This window comes from Ranitomeya variabilis, chromosome 7, assembly GCF_051348905.1.
Source record: "Ranitomeya variabilis isolate aRanVar5 chromosome 7, aRanVar5.hap1, whole genome shotgun sequence".
In the NCBI taxonomy this organism is placed as follows: Eukaryota; Metazoa; Chordata; class Amphibia; order Anura; family Dendrobatidae; genus Ranitomeya; species Ranitomeya variabilis.
Window position 1 is genome coordinate 11,427,065 of NC_135238.1, and position 21,003 is coordinate 11,448,067.

Genomic DNA, 21,003 nt, shown 5'->3' on the forward strand with positions numbered 1-21,003 from the left:
TGTCAGCTGCAATAGTCAGCTGACACCCGGCCGCGATCGGCCGCGCTCCCCCCGTGAGCGCGGCTGATCGCATATGACGTACTATCCCGTCGGTGGGAATTAAGGCCCACCCCACCTCGACGGGATAGTACGTCATATGGGATTAAGGGGTTTAAAAAAATCATGGACAGGAGATTCTAAGAATATCTTTAAAGTGACACTCCACCTAATGTTTGGCATTATATACACTCATACTATAACAATAGCAACTTGCTGATGGTTTACAAAAAATAAACAAAGTAAAATGTTGTAGAATAATATGGATGGTGATCCTGGGGCAGCGTTATTATATGGGCACAGCGCTCTCCTTCTCTCTCATCAGTCCTGTCCTCTTGTAATCCTGCTTCATTGTTAAGCAATTGATTGGCCGAGAGATGTCATGTGATCACAATGTGACTGCACAGAACCAGCAGATAATTTTGAATTGAGAGTCCTCAGTGGTTGATACTAAGAAGATGGTAACAAATTGCAGCTTTCGAGACTACGCAGGTCCCTTCATCAGACACAGACTAAAGCAAATTCTGAAGAGTCACATATTTATACACAAAACAGATGATGACGACCTTTGGCACGCTCAGTGCAGGAATGAATGTGTCTCATGGATTTATGTATTTTTACATCAATTAAGGAATTTGCTCCTCAGACCTTCTGGGGTCATCATAACATAGAACCAGACCCCAATCAGAGGACAATAAAACATTCCTTATCTATGAACTGTTCCAACATTTATGGCTATCCCTCTCACATAATGATAATTCTGCTTCACGTCACTTGTCTTATCTATTGCCTTCTTTCTCTCTGTGCTGTGTTGTATATAAATATGTGATTCTCAGGATTTGTTTTAGTCTTTGCCTGATGAAGAGACCTGTGTAGTCTCGAAAGCTGCAATTTGTTACCATCTTTTCAGTTAGTCGTTAAAAAGTATCAACCACTGAGGACTCTCACGTCTAAATTATTTTCTATCTTCTGGCTATCACGGTACCAAGATATAGATCTTTCCTGTATCAGAACCAGGAGGTGATTTCTGCTCTGCTCTCACTTTCGGGATGTACTAGATTTAGTGATGTCCGTCATAGTGACTGCTGCCTCCTAGTGGACGATGGCTAAACTACAGCAAATGTGCACAATAATATGGGGAATCCTTTTAAGAAAAAAGGCATGCTGGGAATTGTAGTTTCCTAACCCTTTAGCGAACAGCAGCTTTCTGGGTGCAGATGTGGTTGTCACCGACCTGTGACTTTGCTGCTGCGTCCTCGGACTGTAGAGGGGTCTTGGCGCGGGAGTCTCTAGGCTGCGGGGCGTTGGGTGGTGCTCCGAAAATCTGCGCCGTCATATTGGTCACATAGACCTGCAATAGAAACAAAAGTCAGCTGCAGACAAAGGGGCAGGCGGATGTAGGGGCGGCACATTACCCTCCCCAGAGGTGCGTCACATTATTACCTCCCCAGAGCTGCGTCACATTATTACCCCCAGAGGTGCATCACATTATTACCTCCCCAGAGGTGCATCACATTATTACCCCCAGAGGTGCGTCACATTATTACCCCTAGAGGTGCGTCACATTATTACCCCTAGAGGTGCGTCACATTATTACCCCTAGAGGTGAGTCACATTATTACCCCCAGAGGTGCGTCACATTATTACCCCCAGAGGTGCGTCACATTATTACCCCCAGAGGTGCGTCACATTATTACCCCTAGAGGTGCGTCACATTATTACCCCTAGAGGTGAGTCACATTATTACCCCCAGAGGTGCGTCACATTATTACCCCCAGAGGTGCGTCACATTATTACCCCTAGAGGTGAGTCACATTATTACCCCTAGAGGTGCATCACATTATTAACTCCCCAGAGCTGCGTCACATTATTACCTCCAGAGGTGCGTCACATTATTACCCCCAGAGCTGCGTCACATTATTACCTCCAGAGGTGCGTCACATTATTACCCCCAGAGCTGCGTCACATTATTACCCCTAGAGGTGAGTCACATTATTACCCCCAGAGGTGCGTCACATTATTACCCCCAGAGGTGCGTCACATTATTACCCCCAGAGGTGCGTCACATTATTACCCCTAGAGGTGAGTCACATTATTACCCCTAGAGGTGCATCACATTATTAACTCCCCAGAGCTGCGTCACATTATTACCCCCAGAGGTGCGTCACATTATTACCCCCAGAGGTGCGTCACATTATTACCTCCAGAGGTGAGTCACATTATTACCTCCAGAGGTGTGTCACATTATTACCCCCAGAGGTGCATCACATTATTACCTCCCCAGAGCTGCGTCACATTATTACCTCCAGAGGTGAGTCACATTATTACCCCCAGAGGTGCGTCACATTATTACCCCCAGAGGTGCGTCACATTATTACCCCTAGAGGTGAGTCACATTATTACCCCTAGAGGTGCATCACATTATTAACTCCCCAGAGCTGCGTCACATTATTACCCCCAGAGGTGCGTCACATTATTACCCCCAGAGGTGCGTCACATTATTACCTCCAGAGCTGCGTCACATTATTACCTCCAGAGGTGTGTCACATTATTACCCCCAGAGGTGCATCACATTATTACCTCCCCAGAGCTGCGTCACATTATTACCTCCAGAGGTGCGTCACATTATTACCCCTAGAGGTGCATCACATTATTAACTCCCCAGAGCTGCGTCACATTATTACCTCCAGAGGTGAGTCACATTATTACCCCCAGAGGTGCGTCACATTATTACCTCCCCAGAGCTGCGTCACATTATTACCCCCAGAGGTGCGTCACATTATTACCCCCAGAGGTGCATCACATTATTAACTCCCCAGAGCTGCGTCACATTATTACCTCCGGAGGTGCGTCACATTATTACCCCCAGAGGTGTGTCACATTATTACCTCCGGAGGTGCGTCACATTATTTCCTCCAGAGGTGCGTCACATTATTACCCCCAGAGGTGTGTCACATTATTACCTCCAGAGGTGCGTCACATTATTACCCCCAGAGGTGCGTCACATTATTACCCCCAGAGGTGCAGCACATTATTACCTCCAGAGGTGCGTCACATTATTACCTTCAGAGGTGCGTCACATTATTACCTCCGGAGGTGCATCACATTATTACCCCCAGAGGTGCAGCACATTATTACCTCCAGAGGTGCGTCACATTATTACCTTCAGAGGTGCGTCACATTATTACCTCCGGAGGTGCGTCACATTATTACCCCCAGAGGTGCGTCACATTATTACCCCCAGAGGTGCATCACATTATTACCCCCAGAGGTGCGTCACATTATTACCTCCAGAGGTGCGTCACATTATCACCCCCAGAGGTGCGTCACATTATTACCCCCAGAGGTGTGTCACATTATTACCCCTAGAGGTGCGTCACATTATTACCCCCAGAGGTGTGTCACATTATTACCCCCAGAGGTGCGTCACATTATTACCCCAAGAGGTGCGTCACATTATTACCCCAAGAGGTGCGTCACATTATTACCTCCAGAGGTGCAGCACATTATTACCCCTGGAGGTGCGTCACATTATTACCTCCAGAGGTGCGTCACATTATTACCTCCAGAGGTGCGTCACATTATTACCTCCAGAGGTGCGTCACATTATTACCTCCCCAGAGGAGCGTCACATTATTACCCCTAGAGGTGCGTCACATTATTACCTCCAGAGGTGCGTCACATTATTACCTCCAGAGGTGCGTCACATTATTACCTCCAGAGGTGCATCACATTATTACCCCCAGAGGTGAGTCACATTATTACCCCCAGAGGTGAGTCACATTATTACCCCCAGAGGTGCGTCACATTATTACCTCCCCAGAGGAGCGTCACATTATTACCTCCAGAAGTGCGTCACATTATTACCTCCAGAGGTGCGTCACATTATTACCTCCCCAGAGGAGCGTCACATTATTACCCCTAGAGGTGCGTCACATTATTACCTCCAGAGGTGCGTCACATTATTACCTCCAGAGGTGCGTCACATTATTACCTCCAGAGGTGCATCACATTATTACCCCCAGAGGTGAGTCACATTATTACCCCCAGAGGTGAGTCACATTATTACCCCCAGAGGTGCGTCACATTATTACCTCCCCAGAGGAGCGTCACATTATTACCTCCAGAAGTGCGTCACATTATTACCTCCAGAGGTGTGTCACATTATTACCTCCCCAGAGGTGCGTCACATTATTACCTCCCCAGAGGAGCGTCACATTATTACCTCCAGAGGTGCATCACATTATTACCCCTAGAGGTGCGTCACATAATTCCTTCCCCCACAAATCTCACCAGCGCGTTCTGCACGGCCTGGTACACGCGGGGGAGATGTCTCTGCAGGAACTCCATGCTGCTGTCACCTTTGGAGGGTCTCTCGGCCGTCTCTCTACACGACTGCTTCTGTCTGATGTGACTTTGTCGCGGGATGTGGCCATAAAACCGCAGCAATGTGTAAGTGCGCAGCGCATTTCTCCTTGTACAATATCCACTTCCCCTTCTGTCCCCCTAACCCCTTCACTGCCGGAGACACCGGCTCCCGGGGCTGGACGCTGCCGCTGCGCGCTGCGCCGTTCCTCCTCTCCGGTATTTTACACCTCTGTCCGCAGAGATCACAAACGATTCCCGCACTTCTCCCTTACATCGCGCCACCCCCAATGTCTGACAATAACGTGCCCCTCTAAGGCCGCACGCGACCCCCCGCTCTGTGACACCATGGCTTCCTCTGTCCCCCAGGTGTTCTCCTTCTTTTTATGGGAAAATCTCTATTTTTGGGCGGCGGATGTAACGGTTCATGGTGCCGCCATGATTCTCGCCGGTCAGCTGTTGCTCAGAGGACTCGATGTTTTCAGCCGCCGCGTGTGTCGTAACAGGATGTGGTGTATGTCACCCTGACCGCACAGCAGAGGCGACAACACGTCCCACAATGCACTGCAGCCGGGAGATAAGGGCCCAGATGGGGGTTGTAGTCCTGAAAAGGAAGGAGCCGCAGCAGCTCAGCCTCGAGACCCCATAACATTACAGAGCGGGGGGCACTGAGGGCAGAAGCCACCACCGCGCTGCTGACCCCTTAACTGCAGGGTCCAGACCTCCTCTGGTACAAACACAGTGCCCCCGCCGGGAGCTTCATGGCCGAGCAGCTGCATGCAGCCGTACATCACCAAGCACAATGCCGAGCGTCGGATGGAGTGGTGTAAAGCCGCCACCACTGGAGGAGACGTGCCGAGCAGCTGCACACAGCTGTACATCACCAAGCACAATGCCGAGCGTTGGATGGGGTGGTGTAAAGCCGCCACCAGTGGAGGAGATGTGCCGAGCAGCTGCACGCAGCTGTACATCACCAAGCACAATGCCGAGCGTTGGATGGGGTGGTGTAAAGCTGCCACCACCGGAGGAGACGTGCCGAGCAGCTGCACGCAGCTGTACATCACCAAGCACAATGCCGAGCGTTGGATGGGGTGGTGTAAAGCCGCCACCACTGGAGGAGACGTACCGAGCAGCTGCGTGCAGCCGTACATCACCAAGCACAATGCCGAGCGTCGGATGGAGTGGTGTAAAGCCGCCACCACTGGAGGAGACGTGCTGAGCAGCTACACGCAGCCGTACATCACCAAGCACAATGCCGAGTGTCGGATGGAGTGGTGTAAAGCTGCCACCACTGGAGGAGACGTGCCGAGCAGCTGCATTCAGCCATACATCACCAAGCACAATGCCGAGCGTCGGATGGAGTGGTGTAAAGCTGCCACCACTGGAGGAGACGTGCCGAGCAGCTACACACAGCCGTACATCACCAAGCACAATGCCGAGCGTCGGATGGAGTTGTGTAAGGCCGCCACCGCTGGAGGAGACGTGCCGAGCAGCTACACACAGCCGTACATCACCAAGCACAATGCCGAGCGTCGGATGGAGTGGTGTAAAGCTGCCACCACTGGAGGAGACGTGCCGAGCAGCTACACACAGCCGTACATCACCAAGCACAATGCCGAGCGTCGGATGGAGTGGTGTAAAGCCGCCACCACTGGAGGAGACGTGCCGAGCAGCTACACACAGCCGTACATCACCAAGCACAATGCCGAGCGTGGGATGGAGTGGTGTAAGGCCGCCACCGCTGGAGGAGACGTGCCGAGCAGCTACACACAGCCGTACATCACCAAGCACAATGCCGAGCGTCGGATGGAGTGGTGTAAAGCCGCCACCACTGGAGGAGACGTGCCGAGCAGCTACACGCAACCGTACATCACCAAGCACAATGCCGAGCGTCGGATGGAGTGGTGTAAAGCCGCCACCACTGGAGGAGACGTGCCGAGCAGCTACACGCAGCCATACATCACCAAGCACAATGCCGAGCGTGGGATGGAGTGGTGTAAGGCCGCCACCGCTGGAGGAGACGTGCCGAGCAGCTACACACAGCCGTACATCACCAAGCACAATGCCGAGCGTCGGATGGAGTGGTGTAAAGCCACCACCGCTGGACTCTGGAGGAGACGTGTCCTGTGCAGTGATGGATCGCACTTCTCTATCTGCGACTGATGGAGGAGTCTGGGTTTGGTGATTCCAGGAGGACGTTACCCCCTGACTGCATTGTGCCCCCTCTACAGATGGTGGAGGATAATAATAATAATAACTATGGGCTGTTATCAGGGGGCGGCCTTGGACCCTCAGCTCCAGTGATGAGAAAACTAAAATATAACTGTGATCCCTTTAATCACTATGGCTATTTTTATGGTGATGGTCCCTTTAAGGCTTCCTGTGCTTGGTTACAGTAACTAGGGAGGAGGCGTGGCCAGAGGAGCAGGAAGTCCTGTGGATGCAGGAAGCTGTGGAGCCGGCGCTGGGGTCACAGATGGAGCGGAGGGTGGTCGGGGGCAGCTCCGACTCTGACTGGGAAGGTGAGAGGACTACAAGTCCCAGTGTTCTACCTGCTATAGACCCTGGTGGCACTACAAGTCCCAGTGTTCTACCTGCTATAGACCCTGGTGGCACTACAAGTCCCAGTGTTCTACCTGCTATAGACCCTGGTGGTACTACAAGTCCCAGTATTCTACCTGCCATAGACCCTGGTGGTACTACAAGTCCCAGTGTTCTACCTGCTATAGACCCTGGTGGTACTACAAGTCCCAGTATTCTACCTGCCATAGACCCTGGTGGTACTACAAGTCCCAGTGTTCTACCTGCTATAGACCCTGGTGGTACTACAAGTCCCAGTATTCTACCTGCCATAGACCCTGGTGGTACTACAAGTCCCAGTGTTCTACCTGCTATAGACCCTGGTGGTACTACAAGTCCCAGTATTCTACCTGCCATAGACCCTGGTGGTACTACAAGTCCCAGTGTTCTACCTGCTATAGACCCTGGTGGTACTACAAGTCCCAGTGTTCTACCTGCTATAGACCCTGGTGGTACTACAAGTCCCAGTGTTCTACCTGCTATAGACCCTGGTGGTACTACAAGTCCCAGTGTTCTACCTGCTATAGACCCTGGTGGCACTACAAGTCCCAGTGTTCTACCTGCTATAGACCCTGGTGGTACTACAAGTCCCAGTGTTCTACCTGCTATAGACCCTGGTGGTACTACAAGTCCCAGTGTTCTACCTGCTATAGACCCTGGTGGCACTACAAGTCCCAGTGTTCTACCTGCTATAGACCCTGGTGGCACTACAAGTCCCAGTGTTCTACCTGCTATAGACCCTGGTGGCACTACAAGTCCCAGTGTTCTACCTGCTATAGACCCTGGTGGCACTACAAGTCCCAGTGTTCTACCTGCTATAGACCCTGGTGGCACTACAAGTCCCAGTGTTCTACCTGCTATAGACCCTGGTGGTACTACAAGTCCCAGTATTCTACCTGCCATAGACCCTGGTGGTACTACAAGTCCCAGTGTTCTACCTGCTATAGACCCTGGTGGTACTACAAGTCCCAGTATTCTACCTGCCATAGACCCTGGTGGTACTACAAGTCCCAGTGTTCTACCTGCTATAGACCCTGGTGGTACTACAAGTCCCAGTATTCTACCTGCCATAGACCCTGGTGGTACTACAAGTCCCAGTGTTCTACCTGCTATAGACCCTGGTGGTACTACAAGTCCCAGTATTCTACCTGCCATAGACCCTGGTGGTACTACAAGTCCCAGTGTTCTACCTGCTATAGACCCTGGTGGTACTACAAGTCCCAGTGTTCTACCTGCTATAGACCCTGGTGGTACTACAAGTCCCAGTGTTCTACCTGCTATAGACCCTGGTGGCACTACAAGTCCCAGTGTTCTACCTGCTATAGACCCTGGTGGCACTACAAGTCCCAGTGTTCTACCTGCTATAGACCCTGGTGGCACTACAAGTCCCAGTGTTCTACCTGCTATAGACCCTGGTGGCACTACAAGTCCCAGTGTTCTACCTGCTATAGACCCTGGTGGCACTACAAGTCCCAGTGTTCTACCTGCTATAGACCCTGGTGGTACTACAAGTCCCAGTATTCTATCTGCCATAGACCCTGGTGGCACTACAAGTCCCAGCATCACTTAGTCTCACTGTAACGTGTGAAGAGGTTCTGCAGCAGCCGCGGTCAGTCACCGCCTGTGTGTTTTGTGTTACAGAGGAGGAGGATGGCGCTGCAGCCCCCGCGCCCCGGGCCGAGAGCCGCTCTCCCTGGAGGAACCTGTCCGCCTTCTGGTACGCTGCTCGGGGTCACACACTGACCGTCCTGTGCGGAGGATGCAGCTCTGGCTGTGACTGGAGTAATCCCCTGTGTCTCTCGCTCTCAGGCTCCTCGGGCTGTGTAATAACTTCGCCTACGTGGTGATGCTGAGCGCGGCGCACGACATCCTGAGGACGGAGACCAATCACACGGCAACTGTGAGTGATCCGTACAGAGAGGTCCGGGGAGACCGCTGCAGCCGATCTAAATACAGGTGGGGGACACGGAGGAGGTGGGGGACACGGAGGAGGTGGGGGACACGGAGGAGGTGGGGGACACGGAGGCGGTGGGGGGACACTGAGACGGTGGGGGACACGGAGGCGGTGGGGGACACGGAGTAGGGGGAGACATGGAGGAGGTGGAGGACACGGAGGCGGTGGGGGACACGGAGGAGGTGAGGGACAGGGAGGCGGTGGGGGACAGGGAGGCGGTGGGGGACAGGGAGGAGGTGGGGGACAGGGAGGCGGTGGGGGACAGGGAGGCGGTGGGGGACACTGAGACGGTGGGGGACATGGAGGAGGTGGGGGACACGGAGGAGGTGGGGGTCACGGAGGAGGTGGGGGTCACGGAGGAGGTGGGGGTCACGGAGGAGGTGTGGGACACGGAGGAGGTGGGGGACACTGAGACGGTGGGGGACACTGAGACGGTGGGGGACACGGAGACGGTGGGGGACACGGAGGAGGTGGGGGACACGGAGACGGTGGGGGACACGGAGACGGTGGGGGACACGGAGGAGGTGGGGGACACGGAGGCGGTGGGGGACACGGAGGCGGTGGGGGACACGGAGGAGGTGGGGGACACGGAGGCGGTGAGGGACAGGGAGGCGGTGGGGGACACGGAGGCGGTGGGGGACAGGGAGGCGGGGGGGACACGGAGGCGGTGGGGGACAGGGAGGCGGTGGGGGACAGGGAGGCGGTGGGGGACACGGAGGCGGTGAGGGACAGGGAGGCGGTGGGGGACACGGAGGCGGTGAGGGACAGGGAGGCGGTGGGGGACAGGGAGGCGGGGGGGACACGGAGGCGGTGGGGGACACGGAGGCGGTGGGGGACATGGAGGAGGCGGTGGGGGACATGGAGGAGGCGGTGGGGGACACGGAGGCGGTGGGGGACATGGAGGAGGTGGTGGGGGACACGGAGGCGGTGGGGGACACGGAGGCGGTGGGGGACACGGAGGAGGGGGGGACACGGAGGCAGGGGGGACATGGAGGAGGCGGGGGGTGCGTTGTGTACAGTCTCTCCTTCTATCTCGGCTCGTGACATTGGTTAATATGAAGAAGTGAAGCTTGTGGATGCAGAGAGCCTGGAACCTGCAGCACAGCGCTGACCTGCCGGCGCCCGGGGTGCGAGCTGCTGCTGCTGCTCCAGGTCACTCGTCTTTCACATCTCTTTTCTCTTCCAGCTCAACGTGACGAACTCCAGCCGATACGACTGCAACGAGATCTCCACCGCTGTAAGTATTCACCATAGACGTGCACTCCACCGGTCCGGGCTCCAGGGACCGCAGAGAACCCTGTAAGGACCGCTGATAACCGCCCTCTGTATTACAGGCCGTGCTCCTGGCCGACATACTGCCCACCCTGATTATCAAGTTCACAGCTCCGTTCTACATCCACCAGATCCCCTACAAGTAAGGGTTAATCCCAATGTCCCCTCCATCCCCGTAGATGGCTATAGCTGTCTCTTCTGTGATCTCCTTGCCCTCTGCTGTGCTGTCTCTTTTGTGATCTCCCAGTCCTCTGCTGTGCTGTCTCTTTTTTTGTGATCTCCCAGTCCTGTGCTGTGCTGTCTCTTTTGTGATCTCCCTGTCCTGTGCTGTTTCTTCTGTGATCTCCCAGTCCTGTGCTGTCTCTTTTGTGATCTCCCAGTCCTGTGCTGTCTCTTTTGTGATCTCCCAGTCCTCTGCTGTGCTGTCTCTTTTGTGATCTCCCAGTCCTGTGCTGTGCCGTCTCTTCTGTGATCTCCTTGCCCTCTGCTGTGCTGTCTCTTCTGTGATCTCCCAGTCCTGTGCTGTCTCTTCTGTGATCTCCCTGTCCTCTGCTGTGCCGTCTCTTCTGTGATCTCCCTGTCCTCTGCTGTGCCGTCTCTTCTGTGATCTCCCTGTCCTCTGCTGTGCTGTCTCTTCTGTGATCTCCCTGTCCTCTGCTGTGCTGTCTCTTCTGTGTTCTCCCTGTCCTCTGCTGTGCCGTCTCTTCTGTGATCTCCCTGTCCTGTGCTGTGCTGTCTCTTCTGTGATCTCCCTGTCCTCTGCTGTGCCGTCTCTTCTGTGTTCTCCCTGTCCTCTGCTGTGCCGTCTCTTCTGTGATCTCCCTGTCCTCTGCTGTGCTGTCTCTTCTGTGATCTCCCTGTCCTGTGCTGTCTCTTCTGTGATCTCCCTGTCCTGTGCTGTCTCTTCTGTGATCTCCCTGTCCTGTGCTGTCTCTTCTGTGATCTCCCTGTCCTGTGCTGTCTCTTCTGTGATCTCCCTGTCCTGTGCTGTCTCTTCTGTGATCTCCCTGTCCTGTGCTGTCTCTTCTGTGATCTCCCTGTCCTGTGCTGTCTCTTCTGTGATCTCCATGTCCTCTGCTGTGCCGTCTCTTCTGTGGTTTCCCGGTCCTCTGTTCTTCTTATGATTCAGTTACAGGGTGTCTCTGTGCATCGTCACGGCCGCCGCCAGCTTCCTGATCGTGTCGTTCGCCACACAAGTCGCCATCAGTCTCCTCGGTGAGATCTGAATTTGTTTATGACAACAATGTAATGACGGATAAAATAATCAGATATAAAGTCTGGATCTTATCGAATCTAATCACGATCTTCTGTCTCCAGGGGTCGTATTCGCCAGTATCTCGTCAGGAGTGGGAGAAATCACTTTCCTCAGTCTCACAGCCTTCTTTAACAGGTAACATCAACATAAAGAGCAGTATTATAGCAGTTATATTCCTGTACATAGGGGCAGTATTATAGTAATTATATTCCTGTACATAGGAGCAGTATTATAGTAGTTATATTCTTGTACATAGGAGCAGTATTATAGTAGTTATATTCTTGTACATAGGGGCAGTATTATAGTAGATATATTCTTGTACATAGGAGCAGTATTATAGTAGTTATATTCTTGTACATAGGGGCAGTATTATAGTAATTATATTCCTGTACATAGGAGCAGTATTATAGTAGTTATATTCTTGTACATAGGAGCAGTATTATAGTAGTTATATTCTTGTACATAGGGAGCAGTATTATAGTAGTTATATTCTTGTACATGGAGCAGTATTATAGTAGTTATATTCTTGTACATAGGAGCAGTATTATAGTAGTTATATTCTTGTACATAGGGGGCAGTATTATAGTAATTATATTCCTGTACATAGGAGCAGTATTATAGTAGTTATATTCTTGTACATAGGGACAGTATTATAGTAGTTATATTCTTGTACATAGGAGCAGTATTATAGTAATTATATTCCTGTACATAGGAGCAGTATTATAGTAATTATATTCCTGTACATAGGAGCAGTATTATAGTAGTTATATTCTTGTACATAGGGGCAGTAATATAGTAGTTATATTCTTGTACATAGGAGCAGTATTATAGTAATTATATTCCTGTACATAGGAGCAGTATTATAGTAATTATATTCCTGTACATAGGAGCAGTATTATAGTAGTTATATTCTTGTACATAGAAGCAGTATTATAGTAGTTATATTCTTGTACATAGGGGCAGTATTATAGTAGTTATATTCTTGTACATAGGAGCAGTATTATAGTAGTTATATTCTTGTACATAGGAGCAGTATTATAGTAGTTATATTCTTGTACATAGGGACAGTATTATAGTAGTTATATTCTTGTACATAGGGAGCAGTATTATAGTAGTTATATTCTTGTACATAGGAGCAGTATTATAGTAGTTATATTCTTGTACATAGGGACAGTATTATAGTAGTTATATTCTTGTACATAGGGGCAGTATTATAGTAGTTATATTCTTGTACATAGGGGCAGTATTATAGTAGTTATATTCTTGTACATAGGAGCAGTATTATAGTAGTTATATTCTTGTACATAGGAGCAGTATTATAGTAGTTATATTCTTGTACATAGGGACAGTATTATAGTAGTTATATTCTTGTACATAGGGAGCAGTATTATAGTAGTTATATTCTTGTACATAGGAGCAGTATTATAGTAGTTATATTCTTGTACATAGGGACAGTATTATAGTAGTTATATTCTTGTACATAGGGGCAGTATTATAGTAGTTATATTCTTGTACATAGGGGCAGTATTATAGTAGTTATATTCTTGTACATAGGAGCAGTATTATAGTAGTTATATTCTTGTACATAGGAGCAGTATTATAGTAGTTATATTCTTGTACATAGGAGCAGTATTATAGTAATTATATTCCTGTACATAGGAGCAGTATTATAGTAGTTATATTCTTGTACATAGGAGCAGTATTATAGTAGTTATATTCTTGTACATAGGGGCAGTATTATAGTAGTTATATTCTTGTACATAGGAGCAGTATTATAGTAGTTATATTCTTGTACATAGGAGCAGTATTATAGTAGTTATATTCTTGTACATAGGGACAGTATTATAGTAGTTATATTCTTGTACATAGGGGCAGTATTATAGTAGTTATATTCTTGTACATAGGGGCAGTATTATAGTAGTTATATTCTTGTACATAGGAGCAGTATTATAGTAGTTATATTCTTGTACATAGGAGCAGTATTATAGTAGTTATATTCTTGTACATAGGGGCAGTATTATAGTAGTTATATTCTTGTACATAGGGAGCAGTATTATAGTAGTTATATTCTTGTACATAGGAGCAGTATTATAGTAGTTATATTCTTGTACATAGGAGCAGTATTATAGTAGTTATATTCTTGTACATAGGAGCAGTATTATAGTAATTATATTCCTGTACATATGAGCAGTATTATAGTAGTTATATTCTTGTACATAGAAGCAGTATTATAGTAGTTATATTCTTGTACATAGGGGCAGTATTATAGTAGTTATATTCTTGTACATAGGAGCAGTATTATAGTAGTTATATTCTTGTACATAGGAGCAGTATTATAGTAGTTATATTCTTGTACATAGGGACAGTATTATAGTAGTTATATTCTTGTACATAGGGGCAGTATTATAGTAGTTATATTCTTGTACATAGGGGCAGTATTATAGTAGTTATATTCTTGTACATAGGAGCAGTATTATAGTAGTTATATTCTTGTACATAGGAGCAGTATTATAGTAGTTATATTCTTGTACATAGGGACAGTATTATAGTAGTTATATTCTTGTACATAGGGAGCAGTATTATAGTAGTTATATTCTTGTACATAGGAGCAGTATTATAGTAGTTATATTCTTGTACATAGGGACAGTATTAGGCTACGTTCACACGATCCGGATTTTGATCCGGATCCGTAGCGGATTTTCAGCTGCGGATCCGGATCAGTTTTCCATGTTGGTTACAGTACAATGTAACCCAATGGAAAACCAAAACCGCTGTGCTAACGATCCGTTTTTCCGCTGGAAAATCCGCGCGGATTTTCCAGCGGAAAAAAGAAGTAGCATGTCAATTCTTTCAGCGGATTCCGCACCGGTTTTCCAGCAGCTCCAATAGGAAACTGCTATTGGAAACCCGCAGTGGAAAACGCTGAAGAAAAAGGATCAGAAAACGCAGCTCAAATTCACTGCGGAATTTAGCTGCCGTTTTCCAAAAACGGGCAGGAAAAAAAAAGGATGGAAATCCTGATCGTGTGAACGTAGCCTTATAGTAGTTATATTCTTGTACATAGGGGCAGTATTATAGTAGTTATATTCTTGTACATAGGGACAGTATTATAGTAGTTATATTCTTGTACATAGGGAGCAGTATTATAGTAGTTATATTCTTGTATATAGGAGCAGTATTATAGTAATTATATTCTTGTACATAGGGGCAGTATTATAGTAGTTATATTCTTGTACATAGGAGCAGTATTATAGTAGTTATATTCTTGTACATAGGGACAGTATTATAGTAGTTATATTCTTGTACATAGGAGCAGTATTATAGTAGTTATATTCTTGTACATAGGGGCAGTATTATAGTAGTTATATTCTTGTACATAGGGACAGTATTATAGTAGTTATATTCTTGTACATAGGGAGCAGTATTATAGTAGTTATATTCTTGTATATAGGAGCAGTATTATAGTAATTATATTCTTGTACATAGGGGCAGTATTATAGTAGTTATATTCTTGTACATAGGGGCAGTATTATAGTAGTTATATTCTTGTACATAGGAGCAGTATTATAGTGGTTATATTCTTGTACATAGGAGCAGTATTATAGTGGTTATATTCTTGTACATAGGAGCAGTATTATAGTAGTTATATTCTTGTACATAGGGGCAGTATTATAGTAGTTATATTCTTGTACATAGGGGCAGTATTATAGTAGTTATATTCTTGTACATAGGGGCAGTATTATAGTAGTTGTACTCTTGTACATAGGGGCAGTATTATAGTAGTTATATTCCTGTGCATAGGGGGCAGTATTACAGTAGTTATATTCTTGTACATAGGAGCAGTATTATAGTAGTTATATTCTTGTACATAGGAGCAGTATTATAGTAGTTATATTCTTGTACATAGGGGGCAGTATTACAGTAGTTATATTCTTGTACATAGGGGCAGTATTATAGTAGTTATACTCTTGTACATAGGAGCAGTAGTATAGTAGTTATATTCTTGTACATAGGAGCAGTATTATAGTAGTTATATTCTTGTACATAGGAGCAGTATTATAGTAGTTATATTCTTGTACATAGGGAGCAGTATTATAGTAGTTATATTCTTGTACATAGGGGGCAGTATTACAGTAGTTATATTCTTGTACATAGGGGCAGTATTATAGTAGTTATACTCTTGTACATAGGAGCAGTATTATAGTAGTTATATTCTTGTACATGGAGCAGTATTATAGTAGTTATATTCTTGTACATAGGGGCAGTATTATAGTAGTTATACTCTTGTACATAGGGGCAGTGTTATAGTAGTTATATTCTTGTACATAGGAGCAGTATTATAGTAGTTATACTCTTGTACATAGGAGCAGTATTATAGTAGTTATATTCTTGTACATAGGGGCAGTATTATAGTAGTTATATTCTTGTAGATAGGGGGCAGTATTATAGTAGTTATATTCTTGTACATAGGGGCAGTATTATAGTAGTTATATTCTTGTACATAGGGGCAGTATTATAGTAGTTATATTCTTGTACATAGGAGCAGTATTATAGTAGTTATATTCTTGTACATAGGAGCAGTATTATAGTAGTTATATTCTTGTACATAGGAGCAGTATTATAGTAGTTATATTCCTGTACATAGGCAGCAGTATTATAGCGTGTTTTTTTTCTAGTGATGTGGTCTCATGGTGGTCCAGTGGCACTGGTGGTGCAGGGATCCTGGGTGCGCTCTCCTACCTGGGCCTCACTGCGGCTGGGCTTTCTCCCCGGTCCTCCCTGCTTGTGATGCTTATTATTCCAGCTCTGCTCTTGATAAGGTGAGGTGGAGGGAGATGATGATGGCACTGATGACTGAGAGAACATACATGTGGTTATTATTCTTGCTGTCCACTCTTCCACAATGTTACTAATTAGTAATTGATTTAAGTCTCTCACTAATTCTCTAACCACTAATAGCGCAGAATTCTAGATATCTTGAAGGTGTCCATTGTTTTCCTGTTTCTTCTTAGTTATTTTGTCCTCCTGGTCCCGCCATCCTCGCTCCCACGATGGAAGTTCCCCGCCAGTTATATTTCAGCGGACCGGTCTGACGAGCGTCCCCTATTAGATGGACCATCACCTCGAGTCTCAGGTAATGGAGTAAGTCACCTCCTGGACAGGAGCGGTAGTAATGTGAATTATGTAATCTTAATTTGCATCTTTGTTTATCCATTTCTTAAAGGGACGAGCTCTCATCGGACAATGGTGGATAAGTGGAAGATAGTTAGGGTCAGGAAATACAATATTTTATATACACTGTGACCACTGCTGTATCCTCTCGTCATGTAACCCCTGTCCTTGTTTTCCTTCATACAGTCACTGTTGAAGTACATGCTTCCCTTGTCGCTTGTCTACTTTGCAGAATATTTTATAAACCAGGGTCTGGTAAGTGTGAACGTATGACAGGGTATTGATCTTTTGTGGGGGTGGGTGGTCTTTTATTAGCTTCTTTCTCTTTCTTGCAGTATGAGTTAATCTATTTTCCGAACATCAAGATGAGCCACTCGATGCAATACCGATGGTAAGGGCCAAATGATGTCTATTAGGAGGTATTCTGGAGTCTAAAGGTACCTTCACACGAAACGACTTTACAACGAGAACGATAACGATCCGATCGCTGAAGCGTCGCTGTTTACATCGCTGTAGAGATGTCAAACACAGCAGCTCCAGAACGATGCAGGAGCGATCCTGTGACGTAGCGGTGACGCACTTATCGTTCTCACAGGTCGTTAGCTCCATGTTTAACATTGCTGGCATCGTTGCTTTTGCTGTCAAACACGACGATACACGCCGATCTGACGACCAAATAAAGTTCTGAACTTTAATCAACGACCAGCGATATCACAGCAGGATCCAGATCGCTGCTGCGTGTCAAACACAACGATATCGCTATCCAGGACGCTGCAACGTCACGGATCGTTGTCGTTCTCGTTGTAAAGTCGTTTCGTGTGAAGGTACCTTTAGATGGAGCCATTTAATTGTTTACAGTGAAAAAAGTGTGAAATATTTCTGTTACATTCTTATAAACAGAAAAAAAATCCATAACTACCATCAATTGTGAATTCTCCAGTCACATATGCTTTGATTTCCATTTCTAAAATTTGGAACCGTGATGGGGCTCGACATGAGGCCTGTAAAAATTGTTTATGGGGAGAGTGGGTTATCTTATTGGTGCTGGATTGTGCCTCTCCCAAAGATCAGCAGCTTTATGGATTATTACTAATCAGTGCCCAAACATTGAAGATCCATTGGTACAATTGGGAAGGGCTAAAACATTACCCCATCACGGTTCCTATCTCTAAAAACAAATTGTGAGTTGGACAGTTCAATAATACCCATAATAGCATGTCCTGCCCCCCCCCCCCCCTCCCAGGAGCTGGACTAACTGCCATCAACCTTCCTTTCAGGTACCAGATGCTGTATCAGGCTGGTGTGTTTCTTTCTCGATCGTCAGTCCAGTGCTTTAAGATCCGACACATCTGGATCCTGGCTTGTCTACAGGTAACTCCTCATCCTCCAGAGCAGGAGAGAAGTCTTTAATATGTCTGTAGTAATGTCATTGATTTTTTTTTTTATCCTTGTAGTGTGGACTCGCCATCTTTCTTCTCGTGGGGGTGGCATATTTATTCCTCCCGAGTTTGACGCTGCCAGGAATATTCCTGATTATCATATTTGAGGGTCTGCTCGGGGGCGCTGCTTATGTCAACACATTCAACAACATTGCTATTGAGGTAATGGAGGCTGCGAATGGCGCTGTTTTGTATTTTTGTGACTGTTTAGTTATGTTGCTGTAATCTGCACCTTTAATGTCACCCACAGAGTAAACCGGAAGACCAGGAATTTGCCATGTCTGTGGCCTGCGCGTCTGACACCCTGGGAATATCTCTGTCTGGAGCCATTGCCATACCCGTCCATAACTACTTTTGTCGCCTGTCATGACTCTGCCATCCAGCACTGCTTGGATCCGTACCAACAGGAGGCGATAAGTGAGGGATTCTGGGATGGAGGATCCTTCTTTCGCCACACACTGATATTGCAGCCTTATGTCAGAGCTGCATTGTGGCATGGTACAAAGGACGGGTCTGGAGAATATACATCCACTCCGCACAGCACAGCTTCCCAGATCTGCTCTTGGTGTACGGACATTGCTCAGCACCGCTTTTCTTGTCTATTGTGTGATATTTTCTAAATCTGATTTTCATGAATGGCTTTCCAATAATCCTCATCTATATCAGCTCGAGGGCATCAGGAAAGGGCTCGTCAATCATATGCAAACTCTTCAGCCTAACCAGCGGTCAATATCGAGCGGGATGCGCCCCCTACTGGTCACGCTCCGTATCTGCTGAGCGGCTCCTAACACAGGAGATTCTCGGTGGATGGATAGCTGCTGTTCTCGGGGGGGCGAGCACGGCCCTCCCCGGGCTTCAGATGTTGGATTTGTCTTTTTTCCAGCCTTGTGTCACCAACACGTGGAATTTTTTTTGTTAAACTTTACCATTTTAGTGCTCTATTTAAATAAATGAAAAACTTTCCGTCTTTTAGCAGAATCATAAGGATCAGCTCCAAATGATTATTACACTGCTGTACTGTATTGTAAATGATCAACAGGTGGGGGTGTTCCCCCGTCCCGTAGGCTTAATCTGCGCGATACCGCTTCCCTCGTCCTGTAGGCATGCACTGCGCGGTACCGCTTCCCCCGTCCCGTAGGCTTAATCTGCGCGGTACCGCTTCCCCCGTCCTGTAGGCGTGCGCTGTGTGGTACTGCTTCCCCCGTCCCGTAGGCTTAATCTGCACGGTACTGCTTCCCCGTCTCGTAGGCGTACGCTGTGCGGTACCTCCTTTTCCCATCCCGTAGTTGTGCACTGTGAGATACCGCTTCCCCATCCCGTAGGCGTAATCTGCGCGGTACCGCTTCCTCTGTCCTGTTGGCGTACGCTGCGCGGTACTTTTCCCGTCGTGTAGGCGTTCGCTGGGCAGTATCTCTTTTCCCATCCCGTAGTTGTACGCTGCAAGATACCGCTTCTCTGTATATCCATAATGATGGGTCTTGTAAAATTTATGCCAGGTGCCTCACTATACAGCGTCTCCACAGTCCCAGCGCACTACAGTTTACCCATTACGTGTACACGCCACCACCACAATTCGAAAATGTCATTTGTTTGGGCTCCTGACTGTAAAGTTTAGGGGACACTAAGGCCATTATTCATTACAGGGGCACGATGAGCAGCATTGCATTTTAAGAGGGCAGTTAACCTTTCAACAGAAATCCCCCATTTATCACTAATCCACAGGACAGGTGATCACTTGATTGGTGGGATCCAACCCTGAGGACGTGCACTGAGCGGCAGAAGGGGGTCACACTAGTGCGTTTGCCCGCCTGTTGCTCCATTCACTATGAGGCTGGTCTTCCTTCGAAGTGGTGATAGCTTGTGTAAGGGGCATCACATCCTACATCACTGAAATATTCCTGTTGTAAATCTTTATTCATTGCATAGTGGAATGTGTTCAGAACAATAAAACCTAACAATTATCAACGTAAATCACAACTAATATCCCATGGAGCTCTGGAGTTGGAATGATGCTCAAAATCAAAGTGGAAAATCAAATTACAGGCTGATCCAACTTCAGTGGAAATCCCTCAAGACAAGGAAATGATGCTCAGTAGTGAGTGTGGCCTCCACGTGCCTGTATGACCTCCCTACAATGCCTGGGCATGCTCCTGATGAGGTGGCGGATGGTCTGCTGAGGGATCTCCTCCCAGACCTGGACTAAAGCATCCACCAACTCCTGGACAGTCTGGTACAACGTGACATTATGTCCCAGGTGTGACCAATCGGATTCAGGTTTGGGGAACGGGCGGGCCAGTCCATAGCTTCAATGCCTTCATCTTGCAGGAACTGATGGCACACTCCAGCCACATGAGGTCTGACATTGTCCTGCATTAGGAGGAACCCAGGGCCAACCGCACCAGCATATGGTCTCACAAGGGGTCTGAGGATCTCATCTCGGTACCTAATGGCAGTCAGGCTACCTCTGGCGAGCACATGGAGGGCTGTGCGGCCCTCCAAAGAAATGCCACCCCACACCATTACTGACCCACTGCCAAACCGGTCATGCTGAAGGATGTTGCAGGCAGCAGATCGCTCTCCATGGCTTCTCCACACTCTCACGTCTGTCACATCTGCTCAGTGTGAACCTGCTCTCCATGAACAGCACAGGGCGCCAGTGTTGAATCTGCCAATCTTGGTGTTCTGTGGCAAATGCCAAGCGTCCTGCACGGTGTTGGGCTGTAAACAACACCCACTTATGGACGTCGGGCACTCAGACCATCCTCATGGAGTCTGTTTCTGACAGGTTGAGAAGACACATGGATGTTACTGGCTGCTGGAGGTCATTTTGCAGGGCTCTGGCAGTGCTCCTCCTGTTCCTCCTTGCACAAGGGCTGAGGTAGCGGTCCTGCTGCTGGGTTGTTGCCCTCCTATGGCCACCTCCACGTCTC

General features: G+C 47.7%; 2 protein-coding genes across 3 annotated transcripts in view; one reads left to right on the plus strand and one right to left on the minus strand.

Moving 5' to 3' along the window:
- Positions 1-4,463, minus strand: part of LOC143785288 (uncharacterized) — a 24,249-nt gene extending 19,786 nt beyond the window's left edge. The window contains exons 1-2 of the mRNA XM_077274035.1: positions 4,330-4,463; positions 1,271-1,387 (exon numbers count right to left, since the gene is read on the minus strand). Of these exons, the coding sequence (XP_077130150.1) occupies positions 1,271-1,387; positions 4,330-4,386 (174 nt within the window). The 5' untranslated portion in view covers positions 4,387-4,463. The remainder of the gene's footprint in view (positions 1-1,270; positions 1,388-4,329) is intronic.
- Positions 4,354-20,069, plus strand: CLN3 (CLN3 lysosomal/endosomal transmembrane protein, battenin). 2 transcript variants are annotated; one of them, XM_077274037.1, is made up of 16 exons: positions 4,354-4,488; positions 6,798-6,923; positions 8,623-8,698; positions 8,791-8,881; positions 10,122-10,172; positions 10,270-10,349; positions 11,337-11,422; positions 11,525-11,597; positions 16,139-16,282; positions 16,475-16,596; positions 16,687-16,733; positions 16,821-16,889; positions 16,970-17,025; positions 17,912-18,005; positions 18,089-18,235; positions 18,324-20,069. In XM_077274037.1, exons 1-16 carry the CDS (start codon positions 4,485-4,487, stop codon positions 18,441-18,443), a joined length of 1,386 nt encoding a protein of 461 aa, XP_077130152.1. In that variant the 5' UTR covers positions 4,354-4,484; the 3' UTR covers positions 18,444-20,069. The 2 variants fall into 2 exon arrangements, with proteins under 2 accessions (XP_077130152.1, XP_077130153.1); XM_077274038.1 differs by lacking the exons at positions 4,354-4,488; positions 8,623-8,698 and having other exon boundaries at positions 6,811-6,923; positions 18,324-19,054.
- Positions 20,070-21,003: the final 934 nt, after the last annotated feature.

What these genes read in the sequence shown, in the direction of transcription:
- CLN3 (XM_077274037.1), top strand. An exon ending in GCAACGAGATCTCCACCGCT is followed by an intron (nt 10,173 to 10,269) that starts GTAAGTATTCAC and finishes TCTGTATTACAG; the next exon opens with GCCGTGCTCCTGGCCGACAT. An exon ending in AGTCGCCATCAGTCTCCTCG is followed by an intron (nt 11,423 to 11,524) that starts GTGAGATCTGAA and finishes TTCTGTCTCCAG; the next exon opens with GGGTCGTATTCGCCAGTATC.